Source organism: Babylonia areolata, chromosome 3, assembly GCF_041734735.1.
Source record: "Babylonia areolata isolate BAREFJ2019XMU chromosome 3, ASM4173473v1, whole genome shotgun sequence".
Taxonomy (NCBI): domain Eukaryota; kingdom Metazoa; phylum Mollusca; class Gastropoda; order Neogastropoda; family Buccinidae; genus Babylonia; species Babylonia areolata.
In genome coordinates, this window is record NC_134878.1 from 48,695,073 (window position 1) to 48,721,503 (window position 26,431).

At 43.7% G+C, this 26,431-nt stretch overlaps 2 protein-coding genes across 7 annotated transcripts in view; one reads left to right on the forward strand and one right to left on the reverse strand.

Moving 5' to 3' along the window:
- The window catches only part of LOC143280049 (uncharacterized), a 28,338-nt gene extending 21,218 nt beyond the window's left edge, over positions 1–7,120 (forward strand). For both annotated transcript variants that reach the window (XM_076584527.1, XM_076584528.1), the window contains exon 19: positions 2,544–7,120. In XM_076584527.1, the coding sequence (XP_076440642.1) occupies positions 2,544–2,596 (53 nt within the window). In that variant the 3' untranslated portion in view covers positions 2,597–7,120. The remainder of the gene's footprint in view (positions 1–2,543) is intronic.
- LOC143280050 (FGGY carbohydrate kinase domain-containing protein-like) overlaps positions 6,071–26,431 on the reverse strand; it is a 26,076-nt gene continuing 5,715 nt past the window's right edge. For 4 of the 5 annotated variants that reach the window (XM_076584534.1, XM_076584529.1, XM_076584533.1 and 1 more), the window contains exons 4-16: positions 24,869–25,020; positions 23,954–24,039; positions 20,682–20,809; positions 18,451–18,579; positions 17,032–17,129; positions 15,607–15,714; positions 15,060–15,121; positions 13,850–14,003; positions 10,668–10,754; positions 9,385–9,505; positions 8,521–8,615; positions 7,565–7,626; positions 6,071–7,350 (exon numbers count right to left, since the gene is read on the reverse strand). In XM_076584534.1, the coding sequence (XP_076440649.1) occupies positions 7,272–7,350; positions 7,565–7,626; positions 8,521–8,615; positions 9,385–9,505; positions 10,668–10,754; positions 13,850–14,003; positions 15,060–15,121; positions 15,607–15,714; positions 17,032–17,129; positions 18,451–18,579; positions 20,682–20,809; positions 23,954–24,039; positions 24,869–25,020 (1,361 nt within the window). In that variant the 3' untranslated portion in view covers positions 6,071–7,271. The remainder of the gene's footprint in view (positions 7,351–7,564; positions 7,627–8,520; positions 8,616–9,384; positions 9,506–10,667; positions 10,755–13,849; positions 14,004–15,059; positions 15,122–15,606; positions 15,715–17,031; positions 17,130–18,450; positions 18,580–20,681; positions 20,810–23,953; positions 24,040–24,868; positions 25,021–26,431) is intronic. The other variant, XM_076584531.1, reaches the window with a different exon arrangement.

The window sequence follows — 26,431 nt, forward strand, 5'->3', positions numbered from 1 at the left end:
ACAATCACCCTAAGCCCATCTCTTCCACTCCTCTCTAGCAGCAGAAGGCCTGGGTCATAATTGTTTTCCTCTACATTTGGGAGAACGGCGTATTGATGAGGACGGATGCATCCCACAAAGCACAACGAACCGTCCATTAGCCACAGGGGTGCTGCCCACTCATACCAGCACGGCAGATGCCGCATTCAAGCTCATCAGTTCACCCCATCACCTTGCTTGAACACAGATCCAGCATCAACATCTCAAACAATTGGCGTTTGAAAGCACTTTCTGCACTTGGTGTTCCCTGCCCGACCCTTTCAGCCTCTACACACAACCACTGCTGTGGTTACAGATGGGGATTCCTCCTCAAGCACTGTCTTTCCAATGAGACACTTCCAGGGGTTTCTAGCCTAGGCAGGCTATCCCATCATGGAGCCCCAGCCTTCAGTCAAGGGCCTGTCAGAGGATGACTTTGTTGTCACTTCGGAAGCAAGCACCATGTCTTTCAGACACACGGTTGCACCACAAGACCCCGTCAACTCTTTCCGGCTTCCTTACATTGCAACATAACCTGCATGGTGAACACCTTCGTCCCTGAAGCACACAGCAGCTGTTTCCTGATTTTGCCCATGCTGATTGGTGTCCTCCTAGGAACAATATATGATAATCAGTCGTGTACAACAGTCACCATCAGAACAGCAGAGGAGGCAACTGCTGTCCAGTCTATTCGGGCTGGAATTCGATTATACAATTTAGAGTAGAGAGTGTTTTGCCCAAGTTGCATCCCCGGTCCCTCAATCAAGAGGGCCTTAGGACTCGTCATTGGGACGGTTCCCAAAGGCTACTTAGGCCTAAGGTTACAGCACTAAGTCCCAGTGCAATTTGACTTCTAGTCTGAGAGACATAGTCATTCATGAAAGACTAAGCTGCAAATGATTTCCCTTTGCAATTAAGAAACCACTGATAATACAGCTCTCACCTTGCAGTTGGCCATACTAAAAACGAATGTCAGATCAGTGCTTTGATGTAAATAGCCAGTATAACACATCTTGAGCCACTTTCCTCCCTGCCCCCGCCCCGCTCCATCCCAGACTTAGTGCGCACCACACACAGCCAGAGGCCTGTCATGGATCCGGTCCCCTTTCTCACTAAAGAACCTTAAGCAAAAATTTTCCCCATGGAAACCCTCTTCCATTTGGGAATTCCACCACAGAATGAGACTCAGTGACCTGTGGGCACATGAAATGCACTTCCAAAGCCTGATCCAACCCAGCCATTGACTGCCGACAACTTTCTGCAGGTTACTCCAACATGCCACACTCAGGTAGAGAAGCCACCAAGTCTTCCGTATGCCCCTTCGTGATGGTACCTACCTGGGCAATTACACAACCCTGTCCCAGGAACATCAAGTCTTTTGTTGCCAAATGTCTGCCATTCTATGCATAGGCAACATACCAGTGCTGTCATTTTTTGACAACGTCAAAAAGCGGGGGGTGGGAGTGCCCATCGCCTGTCAGCTCGCATGGAGGAGCTCTACAGATCTGGCTGTCACGCCTAAGGCAAGCCCAACACGGTGACCTACCTCTGTCTTGTGCCAGTTTCCTTCAAACACAAAAATCACTTCCACTATTGGCCCACATCCGTTGTGGAATCATCGGATCAAACCACATGCGCACCTCCTTGCATTGGTGCTCATCCGCGCTCAAATGAGACAACCCTATAAGGGTTCGTGTTTCCTTCCCTTCCTTTGATTCGAAGGGCTCTCAGTAAAGTGTGGATTCAACCCACCGACCCGATTTTCCTTGCGCTACATTTATCAGTACAGCTGTGGTCCACAGACCTCCCCCACAATACAGCTGTGGACCTCTGTCTTCTTTGCCCGCACCAATATCCTTAGGCGACACAGTACACTCTACTTTCGTCGAATTCTACTTGAGGGACACCTATTGCTTTAGGGATGATGGCTCATCGACTTCTACCAGAGAGACGTCGCACGCCTGCGGGATGATGGCGCAAGAGGCATCGTTTCTGTGGTAGTTGCACAACAGACCATCACAGCACACAGACAGTAGAACAGGCGAGCCCTCCACCTTGTCGCGCTATTCTAACTAGTTGGGTCACGGTTAAGTATGTGTAATTAAAAAGAAATTTTCTATCTAAAATTACGTTTAAATAACATACTTACCGTGACCCAAATTTAAGACCCTCCCGTCCTCCCCGCTTCCTGTTCTCCCTGCTTGCTGCGCTGGTGATGGCATATTGCCGTCAAAAGAGGGCGCTAGCCAGCGGGACAAAGGGGAGGTTACCTACTTCCGGGAGGTTATCGGCCGTAATTTCGTTTTCTCTGCACAGGCGGATAGTAGTTTGCACAGGACAGGAATGTCGGACCCCTGCCGGAGTCTGCACTAGTTGGATCACGGTAAGTATGTTATTTAAACATAATTTTAGATAGAAAATTTCCTATCTGTACTTGAATTTTCCATAGGGTGTCATTATATACCAACTGTGCTAACCAAGCTTATGGACCATGACTTACGATCACTCTGTATGTTGTCTTGCAGCATCCTGTGAGAGCCAGGCCTCTTCATTGACAGTGAAATCAGAGTCGGACTGAATTAGGGCCAGACAGATTCTTCCATGAGCAAACTTTGTGGTGCATGTTGTCCACAGAGAGAGAGGGACAGGGCTGCTAACTGTCAGTGGGGGTGGAGGTGGTGAAGACAGGTAACTGTGTGGGGTAAGTGGAATGGCGAGTGGAGGACTGCAGGGCCATGCTGGTGACAGTGCAGAGAGGAGAGGCAGCAACTTGTGCTGCCAGATCCGCTACATCCCTCACAGGCTGCAGTCTGGGCTTTGCGGTCCTCAACACAGACGTCAGTTGCAAAGGGAGTGTGTGGACACAACTACGGCAATCTCAAACCAACTGATGCCTTGCTTTGTTGATTCTACTTTGCATCACTTTGGGTTTCAGGCCGGTAGGGTATCGCTACCGTTTGCTCACAGTTTGCAATTGGGCAGTCGCTGTCAGTTTTCTCATGCATCCTGAAATGATTAAGTGAACAGTTGAAAAAAAAGATTGAAGGGGGGTGGGATTAGGGGGTAGGGGGGGTTGAGAGGAGTGTGTACACCTGAGTTCCTGTTTTTGCTCTGTTTTCCCATTGCTGCTATATATTCACTTCCAGGAGAGGGCAAGTCCAGACATGGGAGAGGAAAGTGTGGTGATGTGAAATGTTAGGTTGACGTGTGTCATTTCCAGCAGTGTGAAGTGTTAGGTTAATTTGTGTCTTAATTACCAGCAGTGTACTGCTGCCAGAGTGTAATCAAGTGTCTGAAGTCATCCCATTGAGTAAATTGAAGTCTGTGTTCTGGGACTACACCAGTTTACCTTGAAACCAGAGTGACGTTGGCAGATTTCAGGACAAGACTTTGGGAGGAATACATTAAGAGTTTTACACAGTAAAATGCTAAGTCACAGCAGGGAGCCTTTTTTTCTTTGTTGTATGCTTTTAAAAGGTTATGCAGAAAGTTGAGGGGGAATGATTTATTTTGGCCCATTTGGAATAGTTGTTAAAAACAGCTGAACTGATACCTTGTAGCATGTTTATTGAATTAACTTTAATTTGTGACAGTAATTTTTTAGTATTGAAATTGATCTTTCATTTTGTATTGTCAAACTTTAAAGTGATTGATAGGATGTGGTCAAGTCTATTTAAAAAAAACCAAAAAACCAGTTGTGTTACGCGAAATCAGATTTGTATGAACTGGAACAGAGTGTTCATTACATCACATACAACAGACATTTTATTCAGCATACGGACATACATGCTCATGATTGCGAGAGGTGTGTTATAATGCCAATGAATTGTGTTCAGGTGCCCTTTTTCTGACCATTGTACACTAGGTGTACACATGTATGTTAAGTGTACATAACGTTGAAACTGATGACGCGGGCATTTGTCTATCAGTGCTTGGAAGTGAGCGTGAAGCGAAAGAGTGCTGGGTTCCATTTGTTCATGAATGTGTTATCATCAGAAGACAGCATTACTTGGAGTGCACTGGGAGGAGGGGGGTGGGGGTGTGTAGATATATCTTATTGCATGGCAAGGGGGGAAAAATTCAACAAAGTTCAGGAACAGGCAAGAACTCACCATTTATGGTCCTTTTTCTCTTTTCAGTTTTAAAAAAATATTTTTAAATATTTAGTTGAGATGGACTCAGTGCCAAAGTATTAAAGGCATCATTCTGTCGTGTATCAGTAGGATGTGTGTCAGTCACAGGATGAATCACATGGTCAGGACAGGTGATTGTTATGGCATCACAAGAAATACCTGTTTATTGTTGATAGTCCAACGAAGGATAGTTGTGGCCAGGCAGTTGTATATATGGTGAAATGATGGTGAATAACATTTCAAGGAAAAAAAAGATCACAGTGTCACTGATGCCTGCATCATGGAGTTTATCTAACTGATGGTAATGTTGAGACAGACTTGGTGGCTAGGATGGTGAAGTTGTTCCAGCTGATGAGTGCAAGATCAAAAGATGTTGAGTGTGTTCACACGTCTTCAGTGGGTTTGTTGGGTTTTTTTGGGTTTTTAAAATATATTTTGCAGACGTGTGCAACAGTGAGAGCTAATCTGCTGGTATATTAGTGTAAGAGAGAAACATTTGATAAACATCTGTAGGGAAACATTTGATGCACATCAATGACTCAGTATGAGTGAAAGTGTCAGGGAACCTTGTCCCTTAGATGTGTTGAGTACAAGAGAAGCTGTTAAGGGCTTTTGAGAACGAGAGAACCTGTTTTGAGTATTGGTTTTGAGTACACGTGAAAGAGAGAAACCTGTTGCTGAGGTGGTTTTGAGTACTTCTGCAAGAGGAAACCCGTGGCTGAGTGGTTGCAAGGGTGTAGTGGGGAAGGGGGTCAGTCATCAGACATCATTGAACAGACTGTTTTGAAATTAAAGCACTGTCCCTCTGAGGTGCCAAATGTCATTTATTACATCTGTGTGTTGCGTTATATCACCCTTGGCTCTTAAGAAACATGTACATATTTTGAAACAATAAAATGGTACATAGTGTATAACGCTAAACCAGTGTACATGGTCTGTAATTTCTTTTTCTTCTTTCGTGTGTTTGTAATCAAAAAGCTGAACAGGTGTGTGAGAGAGTGTGATAGAGCTAAATATCGGTCTAAACTTGCTTGAACTGGTGATATTAACCAGTTAACAATATAAAAAAAAGTATATATAAAAACGTACTGTGAGAAAAAAATTATGAATTATAAAAAGTATGCATATGTTTTAAAAGTTTTGCTAAAAATGTATTGCTTGTACATCTCAGCACCACCAAATTTGTTTTGAAATCTCACTTCTAATGTTTCCATCTTGCCATCTGACAAGCCATATTATATGGACAATCTCATGTGATAAGAACAACCACTCACTCGGTTTTAACACTGCATGCATGCACACACACGCTTGCATTCACGCGTAAGTTAGATGAACATACTTGCTCTCACATATAAAATATCACCCGAGTCTAGATGCACCACACATCAACTGCCAGACACCATCTTTCCATGACCAGGATCTTTCAAGCACGCAAAATAAAAACATAAAAAAAATAGAGGTTGAAAATTTACTGCTGTTCCACAGGGGGTGGGGAATGTAAGAAAAGGGGGGAGGACCAGTTCCTGTTTAATAGAATATTTTTGTTCCATATGCAAACCAGTAAAGCTTTAAGACCAAGGAAATGCCCTCCTATTCCTTTCAGAGAAACAAAAAAACACACCCAAACGTCAGTGCGCTTTTTAATGTAAAAGGTAATTATTTCGGAGAATTTCCCACTTCAGCTTTTCCGTTTCCACATTTGGGTTTATTCCCCTTGACTGTTTGATTAACACACAGAAATTCATGGCTTCAGCTTTCTTTGTGTGTTATTCTCAAGTTGGAAAGGCATAACATATAGCCAACTTTAACCTTATGTGTCATCTTAAACCTTGCTGTTATCCATCTGAAAACAATTATTTGTTTTGTGTTTGTGGAATGTACCAGAAAAGGTAGCAAAGAACAAATTTAAGTCAAATAAAATTTATTTGGTTATTTTATTATTATTGTGCTAAATTAATTCTTTCCCACTTCTAACATTCAGTAAGTTCTCCAAACTTCCTCCTTGTTCTTTACATGGAAACCATGATTATTCTAAAACATTTTTTAATTGTTATAGGTAATAATAATAATAATAATGCATACTTATAGCACACTATCCAGAAATCTGCTCTCGGTGCTTTACAAAAACGCTTTTGTTAACATAATACATCATATCTATGTTACATACACACACCAAAATGTGACTACACTCACACACACACACGCTGCATACATACATTTTAACATACATGTGTATCTAACAGCTACCCTAACACATACGCACACGTAGGCAGGCACAAACTTACATAAACACACACACACGCAATACACATTCATATGCATGCATGTAGTTATGTACACATACATATGTATACACACATAGTCAAGCCACACATAGTCAAGCACAGCTATAACAGGTATAACAATATACATAAAGCATGTGGTTCCTTTTTACAGGTAATTGGAGTTGACTAGGCAAGATAACAGCATTTACATTTTTAATATACGAAATAATTTACACAGATAACTGAGTGACTCCAGCAGATCCCTTTTACAATTGTGGGCGCCCATTCTCACCAGCCATTACCTTGCACACGACACTGATACCCTGAACCAGATGAGTGCATATAAAAAGTGCATCCACTAAAAAATAAAATTAGAGATGAAAAAATTGACAAACTCCACATATTAAAAGGTGCATCCCTATATAAAATGAACATTCCCATATAAAGGAGAATCTCCACATAAAAGGCACATCCCTATAATGTCCATCTTTTCTGTTACTCGCTCACCACTGAGTTGAGACTTCAAAATATTTTGTTAATTGTTGCATCGGTCTTATTGATTAACCCCATCCTCTGACCAGTACACTTGCCAATGAATGGCTGTTGCCTGAGGTCAGACTAAGCTTACAGGTCAGGATGATGGTCACCATTCTTCACTCGGATTTCTTCTCTGGGGACTGCAGTACTCATGTTCTGGAGAGAAAATCAGAAACACAAAAGGACACCAGAAGTAGTTCGTGCACTTGAAATCCATACTACACTGATCTCATTTAATTACTGTCCAGCAGTCTTAAGGTCAAAGCAAAACTCCATTTGCTAAGTCTTGACAGATGAAGGCAAACCCTTGGCTGTCCCATCACTCTGTCATCAGGCTTGTATAGGTCTTCTGGTCTGACAGCATCTTCATGTAGACACTGTGTTTCTTTTCATGGTACCTGTTGGAAGAAAATATGATCTTCACTTTCCTTTGTAGTCATGGTAAACGATGAAAGAAAACATTCATTCTCCTTGTGTGTGTCAAGGACAACTGTTTTACTTCAGTAAATGATACAGACTGATCACACACACACACTTGCAGACACACAAACATACACACTGAACCTCCATGCATACCATAACATTAATTTTGATCAAATAAAAATAACATACCGTTTCTCTGAATCTTGAGGCTTGACCACTTGGCCACTTCCCCCCATTGCCAGCATTGCATCCTGAACATAACACCACTGCCAGATAGTTTTGCAACAACAGCAAAAGAAAGAACCATCATGTAAATAACAATAAAGAGTGGTTTCTCTCCATTTACAAGGTACACAACTTCAAGTCAATGCTGCTTAAGCTAACACATGGTAAACAAAAGGTACATTGGAACAAACCTACATGCCTCAGAAGGAAGAAGTTCCTGGCTTGTCCTTATTCATTTCATTTCGAACCATTTCACAGTCCAACTATACTTTTGTTTTATTGTGTCCCCATAGCACAAAGCATCATAACAGTAAGCACTGAACAATCATGTATCCTGAGTGGATGGGAGAAAAGCTGCAGAATTTTTTACATCTGCCACAGTTTTAGTCTAGTCTTTCAGATGAGATGATAAACCCAGGTCCCGTGTGCAGCATGCACTTGGCGCACTGAAAAAGAACCCATGGCAATAAGTGTTGTCCTCTGGCAAAATGATGTAAAAAGAAATCCACTCTGATATGTACACAAATAAATAATTTGTAAGCATGCACTCAAAACCTGACAAATACATTGGGTTATGCTGCTGTCAGGCATCTGCCTGGCAGATGTGGTGTAGCGTATAAGGATTTGTCTGAACACAGTGACGCCTCCTTGAGAACTGAACTGAATCTTTAATCTGCTTACTACTCTGCAAGAGATTACAATACAATCTCTCAACATGTTTCACAGTGTAAATGCACATACTGCTCTGAAAACAATTACTGTCGCTCCCTCTCACTATCTCGGAGTCAGTGTGTTTACTGGTCAACAAAGGATAGCTGTATCTCAGCATGTTTCAGTTTGTCAATACAATTACTGCTCTGTAAAGGATTATTGTCACTTATTGCTTTCTCTCATTATGCTACATGTTTGTGGGCTCTCACCTGAATGTGAACAAAATTGCCCGAAGCACGCGCTCCCAAAATAGCTGCTCCGAGTAAAACTGATTCCTCGGCGTCTGGCAGAATTACTGGAAGATCTACACAGAAGGAAAGCCTTACAAATGCACTTCCAAAAAACTGAATATAATGATAAATAAAATCACAGCTGAACAAACAACAGGCTATATTCTCAGTATTAAGAGGCATGCATGTAATGTGTGTTTTTCATCTTTGTCAATTTTGTTTACAAAAATGAAAATATTGTTATATATGATTTCCTATGTGGAAATGTTGCTAACCACCTATCAAGCCATTTTTTGGGTGATTGCATAACAAGGAAATAAATACTCAAGTATACAAACAAGAAAATAGACAAATATACAGATAAATAAATATGCAGCCAGTTCTCAGACAAAGTGCACTGAGTGGTTTAAAAACAAAACACAAGCCAACTCTCCCTCCTAGATCCTCCTATTTGCTTTGAATAAAAAAAAGTTTTCTTCTCCTCATTGATTTATTGTCTATTTACAACTGAGTGATTTAGACAAGCATACATTCATTCATTTCAGCACACACAGACATACTCAAACAATGGCTATGGAGAATGGGTGAGGGATTGGACGTGGGTAGGGGGTGTACTGAGAAAAAGACGCACATAAAACATCCAGCTAACAGTGGAGTGGTGTAGCATTGGGTGGTGGGACCACCAGTATACTACCAGACAAAAAAAAAAAAAGAAAAAAAAAAGAACAAGCTACCTACTACCCACCAGAGAGTGACATGACCTCAGCAGACATCCTAACACGCTTCCCTCTCCCCCTCCAAGATAAACACAAGCGCTGATGCCCTCAACACTGACCGACTTACCCAGAGCGTCTGCATGTGTCTGCACAAAGAGGGAGTTCTTGCGCAGTCCCCCACACATGTAGAGGATCTGAATGTCATGACCGTTACTGTTCATCTCGTCCACAATGTGTTTGGCACCATACTGAAACACATGTGCTGCTCGGGATTTGCGTGACACTCATGATCCTTACAAAAACAAAAACAAAACAAAAATTCTCCCTTCATTCTGAAAATTTCTGTCTGCTTTTTGCTCTGATCTGCATTCATCCATTCACCAATAATTTTATTCAATCAATTTTGGAGAAAGGAAATACTATTCTACACCTTCAAAGTTCCTTTTTTTAATAGTATGCATTCAATGTTTTTTTATACTATTTCTGTAAATTGTACTCATTCAGTAAGCGAACAGAAAGAGAATGGAAAGATATTTCTAAACCTCAACATCACATCTGAGCAGTTAGTACTGATTCAAACCGTCCATGTTCACTACCATAATTCACTCATTCAAAACAAGAGTTCATATCTGAGCTGTTAGCACTGATGCAAAAAAAAACAACCTTTTACTCACTAAATCATAATTCACTCATTCATTACAAGAGAAAGGAAAGGCATCCAAACCCTGACAGTCCATACTTGAAAGGTTTGAACTGATTAAACCCCTCCCTCCCTGCCCCCCTTTTTCACAGTTAACTCAAACCAATCTTTCACATCCCAATTCAGTGCAGCTGCTGAATTCACTATCAGACTTATTCATTTACGAACATTCATTTCCTGTGAGTGATACTGATACTTACAGACAGAGACCAAGCTCTACATGCTTAACAAACACAGTCATTTGCGCAACAGCCTGCCTACATGGGTAGTAGAGCCAACTGACAGCTGCATCTTGTCTCTCAGATAAAGAAACTCTAAAGTGAACATGAGACTGAGATCCTCGTTTTCCTCATTCCCAAATCCAGTCAAACTAAGGAAGTGTGCGTTTCATTTTCCTTGGAGCAAACTTTCCTGTCAGTAAGATTTGGTATTCCTCCGTCACTTCCATCACTTAAAAAAAAAATCTCAGAAAAGGTTTGTATTTTAACTATAAAACACACCCTTTCTTATCATATAAACAACAACAGTGCAAACCAGAATAAAATCCCCACCCCAATCTGGTGACCACTGGATCACAAGTCCAACAACACCTGAACCAGTCTACCACGGTGCCTCCTCAACCTTTTAACTCCCCACCTGCTCATTCCATTTCAACCTGCTTGGTGCTGACCCCTCCCGCTCCCTCCTCCACAGAAAAGCCACTGACTCACAGCAAGGCCCTGCACAGTGGCCAGGTAGAGACGAGCCAGGTCCTCCTCTCTGCTGGACAGGGTCAAGCCACACACCTGCAGACACACCTGTCACCCTTATTGTCATTCACACCTGTCATTTTTCAGTCTACTCACCTGTCACAGTCGTTCACACCTGAAATATATCAGTCCAAACACCTGTGACAGTTGTTCACACCTGTCATTTTTCAGTCCACTCACCTGTGACAGTTGTTCACAGCCGGTCATTTTTCAGTCTACTCACCTGTCACAGTCGTTCACACCTGAAATATATCAGTCCAAACACCTGTGACAGTCATTCACAGCCTGTCATTTTTCAGTCTACTCACCAGTGACAGTTGTTCACTGCCTGTCATTTGTCAGTCTACTCACCTGTGACAGTCATTCACACCTGAAATATATCAGTCCAAACACCTGGCAGTCATTCACACCTGTCATTTGTCAGTCCACATACCTGTGACAGTCATTCACACCTGAAATTTATCAGTCCACACACATGTGACAGTTATCTACATCTGTCATTTGTCAGTCCACACACCTGTGGCCATTACCAGCATTCACACCGGTCATTTGTCGTAATACACCTGCACAAACATTTGTGACCATCACTCATTCACAGTCTGTCGTTTGTCAGTTCACATGCCTGTGACACTCAGTGACATCTGTCATTTGTCAGACCACACAGCTGAGACAGTCATTCACAGCCTAACATGTCGCAGACCACACACCTGTGACATTTATCACCCCTGTCATTTGTCAGACCACACACCTGTGACAGTTATCACCCCTGTCATTTGTCAGACCACACACCTGTGACATTTATCACCCCTGTCATTTGTCAGACCATACACCTGTGACATTTATCACCCCTGTCATTTGTCAGACCACACACCCGTGACAATTATCACACCTGTCATTTGTCAGACCACACAACTGTGACAGTTATCACCCCTGTCATTTGTCAGACCACACACCTGTGACATTTATCACCCCTGTCATTTGTCAGACCATACACCTGTGACATTTATCACCCCTGTCATTTGTCAGACCACACACCCGTGACATTTATCACCCCTGTCATTTGTCAGACCACACAACTGTGACAGTTATCACCCCTGTCATTTGTCAGACCACACACCTGTGACATTTATCACCCCTGTCATTTGTCAGACCATACACCTGTGACATTTATCACCCCTGTCATTTGTCAGACCATACACCTGTGACATTTATCACCCATGTCATTTGTCAGACCACACACCTGTGACATTTATCACACCTGTCATTTGTCAGACCACACACCTGTGACATTTATCACCCCTGTCATTTGTCAGACCATACACCTGTGACATTTATCACCCCTGTCATTTGTCAGACCACACACCCGTGACAATTATCACACCTGTCATTTGTCAGACCACACAACTGTGACAGTTATCACCCCTGTCATTTGTCAGACCACACACCTGTGACATTTATCACCCCTGTCATTTGTCAGACCACACACCCGTGACAATTATCACACCTGTCATTTGTCAGACCACACACCTGTGACAGTTATCACCCCTGTCATTTGTCAGACCACACACCTGTGACATTTATCACCCCTGTCATTTGTCAGACCATACACCTGTGACATTTATCACCCCTGTCATTTGTCAGACCACACACCCGTGACAATTATCACACCTGTCATTTGTCAGACCACACACCTGTGACATTTATCACCCCTGTCATTTGTCAGACCACACACCTGTGACATTTATCACACCTGTCATTTGTCAGACCACACACCTGTGACATTTATCACCCCTGTCATTTGTCAGACCACACACCTGTGACATTTATCACCCCTGTCATTTGTCAGACCACACACCCGTGACATTTATCACACCTGTCATTTGTCAGACCACACACCTGTGACATTTATCACACCTGTCATTTGTCAGACCACACACCTGTGACATTTATCACACCTGTCATTTGTCATACCACACACCTGTGACAGTACAGTAATTCACAGCCCGTCTTGTTAGTCCAACACCTGTGACAGTCATTCACACCTGTAAATTATCAGTCCACACATCTGTGACAGTTTTCCACATGTCATTTGTCAGTCCACTAACTTGTGACCATCACCATCAATCACATCTGTCATTTCTCACAACTCACCTGCACACACAAACTTGTGAGTGTCACTGTCATTCACAGCCTGTCATTTGTCAGTTCACACACCTGTGACAGTCATTCACACCTGTCATGTCAGTCCACACACCTGTGACAGTCACTGTCATTCAAACCTGTCAATTATCAGTCATTCACAGCCTGTCATTGTGACAGTCATTCACAGCCTGTCATTGTGACGGTCATTCACACCTGTCATTTGTCAGTCTCAACCACAGCAGAGCAGAGGCCTAGAGTTAATGCACCTGACAAGGAAGCAAATGCCCACAGCTTCGAACCAAGAATATTACGAGCCCTCCACTCAACCTTGAGTGGTGGTCTGGGTGCTAGTCTTTCAGATGAGACGATAAACTGAAGCCTCATGTGCAGCATGCACTCAGCGCACATAAAGGAATCTATGGCAACTAAATGGTTGTCCCTGGCTAAAATTCCGTAGAAAAAATCTACTTCGATATCTAAACAAATACACATGCAGACAGTAAAAAAAATAAAAGATAAATGGTGCCGCTGTAGCATCCATGATGACACGCTCTCCTGGAGACAGCAGCCCAAATTTCACAAAGAGAAATCATTTGTGACAAAAAGTAATGCAAATACAATACAATTATATCCTGTGGTTTGTCAGTCTCCACGATAAAAACAACAACAATATAATACATTTATATGCTGTAATTTGTCAGTCTCAGCCATAAAATATAAAAAAAAACCAAACAAACAAAAAAACAATACATTTCTATCCTGCGATTTGTCAGTCTCCACCATTCAAAAACAAGAACAATACAAAACATTTATATCTTGTGATTTGTCAGTCTACACAATATAAAAAAGAAAAGAAAAGAAAAAACAAAAAAATAATTTAAAAAAACCCAAAAACAAAAAAACAGTGGCACTCGCAAATGATAATAAAATCACCACAAACACGACGAAACAGAAGCACACCATCGGTCTTGGTGGTCCTTGCACACAGCACCCTCACCTACCATGCCCCTCATGGACGGATCCGCCAGCGGGGAGCGGTTGCCATGGAAATCAGGAAAGACGTGCAGGTCTTTGGACAGCCGGCTCAGCGGTACCCCCTCCTGCGCGGCGGCCGTCTCCAACAGGGTGTTGAGGTATTCGAACACGTGCTTTCCCCTGCGACACGGACACAGACAGGCCTTTGATGGGACATAAAAGCACAAAGCGGGGCGCTGTGCGTGGTGCAGTCAGTACAGGCCGTTCAACTTCTGATCCAGCAGATTCCGAAGAGGCTGGGTCACCCTGAACGGAGGCTACCAGGCACACCAAGATCCCATCAGGACACTGGAGAGAAGACACCAGACTACCATCTACCGCCTTCGCACAGGGCACTGCAGCCTCCGAGCACACCTGAAGAGGACTGGAGTGGCAGCCACATCCCTATGTGATTGCGGCCAGGCTGACCAGACCCCATCCCATATTCTCCAAGACTGCCCCCTGTATGAGAAGATGTGGCAGCAGTCCTGGCCTGGGGGTGCTGACCTCAACACCAAGCTCTGGGGGACGGCAGGCGATCTTCACCGGACGTCCGAGTTTGTGGCATCCCTCGGACTTCGACCCTGACTGCGTAGCTGTCGAACGCGAAGAAGAAGAAGATGATCCAGCAGCGTTCACCAGTGAACGGGGTTCAAGGCTGTGTTTCGGCATGGTGCTGTTGTGTCCCTGGGAAAGGATCTTTACTCCAACTTTCCTCATTCCATGCAGCTGGGAATAGGGTCCATATGTTTGTTGTTGTTGTTTTGTTTTTTTTCAAGTCTTAGCTTGTGGCATGCACAGTCTGAATCTGATCTTTCAATTTTGTATACTCCAGAAGAGTTATGCATACCATGATTAGGGAAAAAAAGGAAAAAAAAAGAAATCTATCTATCTATCTATCTATATGTGTGTGTGTGTGTGTGTGTGTGTGTGTGTGTGTGTGTGTGTGTGCGCACACACACACACACACATATATATACACACACACACACACACACACACACATATATATATATATATACACACACACACACACATACACACACACACACACACATACACATATATATATATATATATATATGTGTGTGTGTGTGTGTGTGTGTGTGTATGTGTGTGTGTGTGTGTGTGTGTGTGTGTATGTGTGTGTGTATGTGTGTGTGTGTAAACTCAAAACAAAAAATCAAAATCACTCACTCTTCCTTAGCTTTAGACTGGGCTGTTTCAAAGGCAGCATGGCCCTCTACAATAAAGTCAATCTGGAAAAAGGAGGAAAAGAAAAAGAAAACAAAGGTTGTAGTAATGTACAACTGGGTCACCAAGTCTCACTCCTTTCGCACACAAAATTATGTAGGTCACCAAGTTTCACTTATGCACACACAAAGTTACATTGGTCGACAATTTTCACTCTTATTCAACCACAGTCACAGGTCACCAAGTTTCACTTAGTCATGCACAAAGACATTCTTGATACTTGTCACCTCTAACACACACATGCATGTGCACACATGAACGCATGCACACAAGCTTGAGCTTGCATACAAACATACATAAACACCCTGTGAGGAGGCTGGAAGGTGAGAGAGGACGGGACAGGCACACACACACACACACACACACACACACACACACACACACACACACACACACACAGAGGATGGGGCACGCACACACACACACACACACACACACACAGAGGACGGGGCACGCACCCACCCACACACACACACACACCAGTACAGACCAGTTTCCCAGTGGCACTCTGTCCCCCCTCGTTGGACCACAGCCCAGGGATCATGGCAGAGTGGTACGGGCCCCACACCCCCGGCACATACACTGCGTCATGGCTGACCTGTCACACAACACACACACTGCGTCATGGCTGACCTGTCACACAACACATACACTGCGTCATGGCTCACCTGTCACACAACACATACACTGCGTCATGGCTAACCTGTCACACAACACATACACTGCGTCACGGCTGACCTGTCACACAACACATACACTGCGTCATGGTTCACCTGTCACACAGCATATACACTGCGTCATGGTTCACCTGTCACACAACACACACACTGCGTCGTGGCTGACCTGTCACACAACACATACACTGCGTCATGGTTCACCTGTCACACAGCACATACACTGCGTCATGGCATACACTGCGTCATGGCTGACCTGTCACACAAAACATACACTGCATCATGGCTGACCTGTCACACAACACATACACTGCGTCATGGCTGACCTGTCACACAACACATACACTGTGTCATGGCTGACCTGTCACACAACACATACATGGCTGACCTGTCACACAACACATACACTGCGTCATGGCTGACCTGTCACACAACACATACACTGCATCATGGCTGACCTGTCACACAACACATACACTGCGTCATGGCTGACCTGTCACACAACACATACACTGCATCACGGCTGACGTGTCACACAACACATACACTATTTCATGGCTCACCTGTCACAAAACACATACACTGTGTCATGGCTGACCTATTTCCTGGGCTTCTTTTATCATCATGCTGCTGAAACATGTAGGTAATAGACACTGCTACATAGTATCAATAATTTTGGGGGGGTTATTTCATGTCCCTGTGATTATGTGTTGTGCTGCTCTGCAATCTGATTTGTTCTTATCTGAACCCATTTCACTGACTGAAAACTGATATAAAAAAAATTGATATAATTTTAAATCACATCATTAACACTATATGTTACAAGGCACAGTCCTGCGAGACTGAAAAATAAAATAAAACAAAATGAAATAAAACAGAATAAACTGGCAAGCAGGTGGTCACATACAGCTGAGTACTTCTTCAGGCTGTGCCATCATCATAACTTATCACTATTTTCATCTTTCTCCACTAAAAAATGTCCACGTAAAATGTCGCCACATTTTAATCCACTTTTTTCCAAGAGATCATACAACATATTCCAAATCACCAATCAAATTATCTGCATGCACGCACGCACACATGCACATGCGCACGCACGCACGCACACACACACACACACACACTAAATGTAGGTGAAACTTTCCAAGACTGAACAAAAGACAGCAGAATGCAGAAAAGTTTCATCAGTGACACACAAAATGAGAGCTAGTAAAATCATAACAAACACTATTGATGCCTACCACCATGTGACAGGTCGACGTTCCACAGATCAGTGCCAGACGAGAGGTAACCGGTGGCAACAAAATACTGACGTCAGCGGGCACGCATGCCAGGCAAGCTGCAGACAGGCTGAATAAACCAACAACTGCATCTCTGCATGCTTAATAAAAATCACATTTCACTTCAGCAGTTGGAAACAAAAATCACTGTTATGCTGACCTAAGCTTGTTAAAAAAAAACATCAAACAAGTGCATTATCACATACTTGTAAAAAAGAAAATTATGTTACTGATACAAGCAGACCTTTCTTTGAAACAAGAACAATTCTCCTTCTTCACAAGGCTCTTTAAAACTTTCCTGTCCTTGAAATAATAGACACAATATAACTTCTTCACATTTGGGCATCTATTTGTTTTGCACTGTTTTTGCTGGGGTTTTTGTTTAGTTTTTTGTTGTTGGGGTTTTTTTTGGTTTTGCCAGTGTTTTTGGTAAGCTAAAATAGGCAGAAAAGAAAAAAACAAAATGCTATATATATACATGTGTGTGTGTGTGTGTGTGTGTGTGTGTGTGTGTGTGTGTGTGTGTTTCTCCTTTTTCAATTTATCACTTGTATGCACTGTTCTGTACATACGCACACATATATATCTACATGATGTACATATACATATATGTATGTATTCATGTATGTATAAAGTGGGGAAAGAAATACAAAGAGACAGACTGTTGACATGTGTACTTGTGCATGGAAAAGAAAGGGCCGTGGTTGTTACTCTTCGAAATGTGTGTGGGTGTACTATGTATTATTGCTCTTGAAAAAGAAGGAACATATATCTGACAAATGTGGCAACATAACTTCATATCGTATGATTATTGTATTGTATTGTATTGTATTGTATTGTATTGTATTGTACTGTATTTACTCTTTGTCAAAACATATTTCTCTGTGTAGAATTTTTTCCAATAGAATTTTGCCAGGGGCAACAAGTTTTGTTGGCATGTGTTCTTTTACATGCGCAAAGTGCATCCTGTACATGGGACCTTGGTTTATCGTCTCAGCCATCTCACTTGATAGGCGTATGCGTTACCACTAGGCCACCCCTCCACTCAACAGCATTGTTAAAGTGTCAACATTAACTCCTTCAGGACGGCCAGTCCTCTCCTCTCACCCACACAGACCTCTCGAATGTCCAGGGGGTGTCTGAATGACCCGACCTTTAGCTTCCATTGTCAGAAATGCAGTATTCTTTGTCTGTATTCACCTCTTCAATATAAGAGCCTTCCGCTGGCAATATTTTGATGATATTAACTGCAACGAAACACTGTCATCGTCGCCTCTTTTGGTCATTCATATGGAGAGTTAACAGTGATTGCTGTGCTTTTGAAAGAACTGAAGCTGCTTTGTAAGGGATTAAAAAAAAAGTATCAAAAAACCACCTTACCCATTCCCCCAGCGTACGCGTCCACCTGGGACGTGCCTACAGGTGTGCCAGCCAGCAGACCCAGTTCACAGGCTGCCTGCCTGCTGAGGCCTGACCCACAGGGCTCCCCTGGGTACTGCACTACGCTGCCTGACGGCACACACATCACCATGATGGGTTAATACAGACACTTGCACACCTAGTGCCTACTTTCGGTTAGAGACCGAGCTCTAGGCGCTTTACAAACACGGAGTCAATTGCACGACAGACTACTGCCTACCTGGGCACAGCCAGTTTACAGCCAGCTGCCTTTTGGCACTCATCGTTCGTTTCCTGTGTCGTTCAGTCAAGCTTCAGTCTCAGGGACAACTCTCTTGTTGCAGTGGTAGTAGCAGCGCAACATTAACAATATCAAGAAACAAGAGAGGCAAGGCCTTCAAGACACACTTGTGATACACTGAAAAAAAAATCCCAAGCTTTTTATGTATTGTGTATAATTTCAAAATGTAATGTTTAAGATGAGAAAGATCAGTTTAAAGCAAATTAAGTCCCCTAGCATTAATTACAGAGTAATTTCCCTTTTTTACTATCTGCACCAAAATATTTATTGCAAAAATAAATAAAACTTCCATGCTTAGCAAAAGAAGTTCCTGTTTGAACAAAAAATGATAATAATGACTGCTCTTGTTGTTGGGTCAGAATATCAGATCAAAGTGAATACAAAAAATATAAATATAACAGTAAATGCAGTTTGCATATAATTAGGCTTCATTTTTTATTTTTTTGTGCCCATCCCAGAGGTGCAATATTATTTTAAACAAGATGACTGGAAAGAACTGAATTTTTCCTATTTTTATGCCTAATTTGGTGTCAGCTGACAAAGTATTTGCAGAGAAAATGGCAATGTTAAAGTTTACCACAGACACACACACACACACACACACAGACAACCGAACACCGGGTTAAAACATAGACTCACTTTGTTTACACAAGTGAGTCTAAAAATGTTAAAGGTCCATGCATAGCCTTTCACAGCCATGGAGCAGTGATTTCGTACCCACTGTGTCTCAGGCTTGGCACAGGAGGGTGGGTCCAGGTCCTCTCTCATTCCACCCCTTTCAACCTTCCTCTACTGGTCAGGTACCCATTCACACCAGGGTGGAGTGAGGAAAATCAAAGCAAAGTGTCTTTCCCAAGGACACAACACCATGAGTCCGTGAGGGTGTGGGTTCGAACCCCGCTCTCGCCCTTTCTCCTAAGTTTGACTGGAAAATCAAACTGAGCGTCTAGTCTTTCGGATGAGACGATAAACCGAGGTCCCGTGTGCAGCACGCACTTGGCGCACTGAAAAAGAACCCATGGCAACGAGAGTGTTGTCCTCTGGCGAAATTACGTAAAATGAAATCCACTTTCATAGGTACACAAATATGTAAGCATGCACTCAAGGCCTGACTAAGCGCGTTGGGTTATGCTGCTGGTCAGGCATCTGCTCAACAGATGTGGTGTAGCGTGTATGGATTTGTCCGAACGCAGTGACGCCTCCTTGAGAAAGTGAAACTGAAACTGAAACTGAAACTGAAACAACACCATGCCCGATCAGGCTTTGAACCCGGATCACTGGTGGACACTGGGTCAGAGGTCCAACACCTGACTGACTCTGCCACAGCGCCTCCAGTTACCATAGCTTTCCTGAATGGAGTCTCCCGTCGGACCGACGGATGAGTAGGCAGGCAGGCTTATCTGTCGGTGCATGTCCTCATATGGGAGAAGAGGCCGATTCTGGATGCACAGCACTTCCCACAAGTGTTGCAAGGGAAAACGTCTCCAGAAGTTGAGCCCTGCTTTGTTCACTCACGCTTCTCCTTAATGGCCAGTGTTCTCTTATTTTCAAACGTCTTTATGCCACTAGAGCACAGCATCCTCCAGTGAGAGCAGTCAAAGGCATCAGCTTTCCTACAATGTTACTAAAGCACCAGCAGCAACAACAGCTGCAACAGTAACTGTAGCAGTACCAGCAATGGGTACTAGTTGCAGCAGCAGACAGCAATGGAAGAAATACCATCAACAACAGTAACAACAGCAGCAGTAACAGTTTATTGTTGCAGCAACAGCAACAGCAATAGTAGCAGTTTAATAGCAGAAACAGCACCACAACAGAGACAAAAAAATTACCAACATGACAACCATCACCACAATTATCATCATCATCATCATCATCATCAATGGAGAAATTGAATAGAAATCCACTGTACCTATTCTGCTGTGGTCGTTTTCAATCAGCTCTTCCAAGCCCACTGTATGAAGGAAATCATCGCTCCACCCATGTAGCTGTGGTCCCTGAACCTCATAGCCCCACTTGCACACCAGTGAACAGACCGACCTGCAAACCAAACCCTCCCACTTACACACTAGCGAACACACCGACCTGCCCACCAAACCCTCCCACTTGCACACCAGTGAACAGACCGACCTGCAAACCAAACCCTCCCACTTACACACTAGCGAACACACCGACCTGCCCACCACACACCATACACACCAGTGAACACACCGACCTGCCCACCACACACCATACACACCAGCAAACACACTGACCTGCCCACCACACAACATACACACCAGTGAACATACTGACCTGCCCACCACACACCATACACATCAGTGAACACACTGACCTGCCCACCACACCACACACCATACACACCAGTGAACACACTGACCTGCCCACCACACCCCCCACTTATACACCAGTGAACACACTGACCTGCCCACCACACACCATACACATCAGTGAACACACTGACCTGCCCACCACACCACACACCATACACACCAGTGAACACACTGACCTGCCCACCACACCCCCCACTTATACACCAGTGAACACACTGACCTGCCCACCACACACCATACACACCAGTGAACACACTGACCTGCCCACCACACCCCCCACTTACACACCAGTGAACACACTGACCTGCCCACCACACACCATACACACCAGTGAACACACTGACCTGCCCACCACACACCATACACACCAGTGAACACACTGACCTGCCCACCACACTCCCCACTTACACACCAGTGAACACACTGACCTGCCCACCACACCCCCCACTTACACACCAGTGAACACACTGACCTGCCCACCACACTCCCCACTTACACACCAGTGAACACACTGACCTGCCCACCACACTCCCCACTTACACACCAGTGAACACACTGACCTGCCCACCATACACCTCTCCATTCAGCAAACCAGTGACAAGTCACTGCAGAGCGCAAGTGTATTTTGGAACATACAGCATAGGAGTCAGGAAAATAAATCCTTTTTTAATTTTCACCAGTTCAACTATCTTAGTCCAAATTTTGCACAAATCTTAATCAACACACTGCTTCTTACTTAATCTTCATGAATCTGACAATATAAGAGACTTTCGTTCTAAGAGTATGCAGTAGCAGAAAAAGAGATTGAATTCTAATAATGATAATAATAAAAGGACATTTGGTACGGCCAATTTAATGATACAAAAGCCCCGGGCATTTTCAATTAAAAAAAAAATGCAATGACGCATGCATACTAAAAACACACAAATACACCCATACTCACAGATCATCCTGTTCAACTCCATCCCACAAACCCACACCCACTCCACACAAAATGTAGACACACACACACACGCGCGCGCGTGCACACACATCCCGATCCTTTAAGGCATAGGAACATGTGTACGTTTGAAAACAGTAAAAACAACAGAAGTAAAAAATTAACTAGATCAAAACATAAAAGTGAAGACAAGGAGTTATTTACTGATTTGAATGGCTGGAAATTTCAAAGAGGTTTTGAAAGAAGGGCAAGAAACAGCATGACGGACAGGAAACAGGGAGTGAGTTCCATGCGGAAGAAGCCTGGAAAGAGAAAGTGTGTTTCCCACATGATCTGGATCTGTAGGAGGGAATGACGGGCGCAATAGCCGAGTGGTTAAAGCGTTGGACTTTCAATCTGAGGGTCCCGGGTTCAAATCACAGTGACGGCGCCTGGTGGGTAAAGGGTGGAGATTTTTACGATCTCCCAGGTCAACATATGTGCAGACCTGCTAGTGCCTGAACCCCCTTCAAGTCTAAATGCATGCAGAAGATCAAATGCGCACGTTAAAGATCCTGTAATCCATGTCAGCGTTCGGTGGGTTATGGAAACAAGAACATACCCAGCATGCACACCCCCGAAAGCGGAGTATGGCTGCCTACATGGCGGGGTAAAAACGGTCATGCACGTAAAAGCCCACTCGTGTACATGCGAGTGAACGTGGGAGTTGCAGCCCACGAACGCAGAAGAAGAAGAAGAAGTAGGAGGGAATTTTTAAAAGACAGTCACCCTATTTTGGTGAACAGGAACGACCACTGAAGTTTTTTGTGCAATTATTTCATTTAATGTAAAATAAATAACATAAACCAGCCATTGTGGCGAAGTGGTTAGCGTTGCAGACTGACAGCTGGGAGGATGCAGGTTCGAATCCCAGTGGAGGTGGGTTTTTCAGCCTGTGGCTGGCTCCTACCCAGAGTTGAGTGTGCTATGGACTTAAATGGGGAGACTGGGGCCACACAGTCGAGTGTCATCCACCTCAAGAATGTCTCTTTGGGTATGTTGCTCTAATTACCTGACCAACACTGCAAGTGTCTGTATCTCTCAGGCCTGGTTAATGCTGGGATAACATTATGACAGGAAGTGTAGAGTACAGCCTTGTCACACAGTCCCAAACCAAAATGGACCTCCATAGCAACATCATCATTGTCATCATCATCCTGTTCCTCCTTCATTATCAATATAAACAAAACAGTTTCAAAGTCTGTGGCCTTTCATGCCCTGTTCTCATGGTGACCTCAGTTTCAATGCCCCTCCACTTCCATGCTTGGGGTGAGTCCTGTCAATGTCTTCAGTGTTGGCAGATTCATAGGGGGCTGTTGTTTGAGGGATGTGGTGGTGGTCTCCACTCTGGGAGGGACGCTCACTCAGTCTTGCTCCATGACTAAGCCATTATTGTTGTTAGTTGGGGGCTTTGTAGGTGGTGTCCTAAGTACATTAAATCAGAACTGGCACCACTGAACACCACCAAAGTGACTCAGCAGCAGTGCAGGATCTCCTCTGGTGTGTGGCCTCCTGGCGACCTAACATCAATGGCTCCCTGTGGGCTGCTGACGCTGGAACTTTAACGGACAAACCTGGGTATGGCCGTGTATTGGGGAATCTAAATAAGCGGCGTGGGAGTAATGCCACTGAAATGGTGCAGATGATGGGGCAGCAAAAAAATAAATAATAATAATAATAAATAACATAAAGCAAAAGAAGACAACAAACCATTTTTAGACAAACACCTCAAACTTTTCTTGTTCTGAAAATAACCAAAAAGAATGTGAGTAACAATGGAGCTGATTTCATGACCATACATAAACTGCGTTAAATTTGTTCTCTCCCTCTCTCCCCTTTCCCACTCTCTCTCTCTCAAGCAAGTACACGTACCTGCTAAGGCTACCAGATGCACGCCATGTAAGAAAATCGGGAAGGTCAAACAAATGAGCCATTTTCTTCCATTGGTCAGGCAAATTCTGTTTGAACAAATACACAGGCCTACATCACAGTGTTACGAATACCTCTTGACAGTTTGCATTCAGTGTTACTATGCCTGAACGTCACATTGGCAATTCATGTTCAGTAATTCCCAACACAAGGACACACACACACACACACACACACACACACACACACACACACAAGCACACACACACACACACACACACACACACACACTCACACATGCCCAGTGCTTCCCAACTCAAGGACACACCCACACACTCACACACCCGCAACAAGAGCATCTCCAACTGTAACCACAGAAGAGTTGCAATAATCAAGAGAAGTGAACTGGCCGACACAACACACTTTGCTGTTGTAAATGTTCTGGGTTTTTTTGGGTTTTTGTTTTTGCTTGCCCCCTGCCCCCAGCCCTATCAGTGAGCCACTGACTCCCTCTAAAGGTCTGTTCTGTCACAGCCGCAACACTCCACAGGGAACCATCAGTGTCACGTTGCCGTGAGGCCCCACACTGCAAGAGACCCAGCACCGGAGAGGTGGCCTCGTGGTCATGCGCCTGATTACGAAGTGAGTGTGGGTTCTAGTCCCATGTACAGACTAGAATTTTAACTAGACCTTTTACTAGACCTCCACAAAACTGGAAGTGAGTAGTCTGGGTGCTAGTCATTCGGATGATTGAGGTCCTGCAAGCAGCATGCAGTTAGTGTACATAAAAGAACCCATGGCAACAAAAGTCTTGTTCCTGGCAACATCCTATACCGACAAAAAAAGTAATACAATAAATTCATTACCCATCAAATAAAACAACAACAGAAAACTCATGAAGGCCCATGACTGCCTTACCTTTTTAAGCCAGAGCAACTTTGGTGGCTGCATCTCCAGTGAAATGCTTCCTCCCACGTATCGTAAGACACCATGTTTTGTGGAGTTTATCATGGCTGCCTCCTTTTCTGCTCGATGGTCCATCCACATGATGATGTTGTAGCGGCTGTCACCTGCAATCCACCCCCCGCACCCCCCCAAAAAAAACCCCAACAACACATACCCAAAAAAACAGAATCAAATCAGAACCATACTACTAAGAAGTACTGAAAATAATAAGAATGGTAATTGGCATATGTGATGGTCAGTTGTGTCCGACTATGACCATCAGAACAGCAGAGGAGGCAACTGCTGTCCAAACTATCTGGGCTAGAATCTGATTATAGTGGAGAGTGTCTTGGCCAAGTTACACTCTCAGCCATGTCGGTTTTAGGACAGTCGGTACTGGGGTGGTTCCCAAAGGCCAACTAGCCCCAAAGGCTGCAGCACTAAGAGCCAGTTCATTCTTGATTCCTAGTTTGAGAGTCATGGTCCTTCACAAAAGACTGTCCTTCACAAAAACTGTAAAATGGCCTCCCACTGCAATGGAGAAACCAGTGATCACACAGCTCTCACTTGGCTGTTGGCCCACTGTAAGCTGATGTCAATCTGATATTAATGTGGCTGTTGGCCCACTGTAAGCTGATGTCAATCTGATATTAATGTGGCTGTTGGCCCACTGTAAGCTGATGTCAATCTGATATTAATGTGGCTGTTGGCCCACTGTAAGCTGATGTCAATCTGATATTAATGTGGCTGTTGGCCCACTGTAAGCTGATGTCAATCTGATATTAATGTGGCTGTTGGCCCACTGTAAGCTGATGTCAATCTGATATTAATGTGGCTGTTGGCCCACTGTAAGCTGATGTCAATCTGATATTAATGTGGCTGTTGGCCCACTGTAAGCTGATGTCAGTCTGATATTAATGTGGCTGTTGGCCCACTGTAAGCTGATGTCAGTCTGATATTAATGTGGCTGTTGGCCCACTGTAAGCTGATGTCAATCTGATATTAATGTAGCTGTTGGCCCACTGTAAGCTGATGTCAATCTGATATTAATGTGGCTGTTGGCCCACTGTAAGCTGATGTCAGTCTGATATTAATGTGGCTGTTGGCCCACTGTAAGCTGATGTCAGTCTGATATTAATGTGGCTGTTGGCCCACTGTAAGCTGATGTCAGTCTGATATTAATGTGGCTGTTGGCCCACTGTAAGCTGATGTCAGTCTGATATTAATGTGGCTGTTGGCCCACTGTAAGCTTATGTCAGTCTGATATTAATGTGGCTGTTGGCCCACTGTAAGCTGATGTCAATCTGATATTAATGTGGCTGTTGGCCCACTGTAAGCTTATGTCAATCTGATATTAATGTAGCTGTTGGCCCATTGTAAGCTGATGTCAATCTGATATTAATGTGGCTGTTGGCCCACTGTAAGCTTATGTCAATCTGATATTAATGTGGCTGTTGGCCCACTGTAAGCTGATGTCAATCTGATATTAATGTGGCTGTTGGCCCACTGTAAGCTTATGTCAGTCTGATATTAATG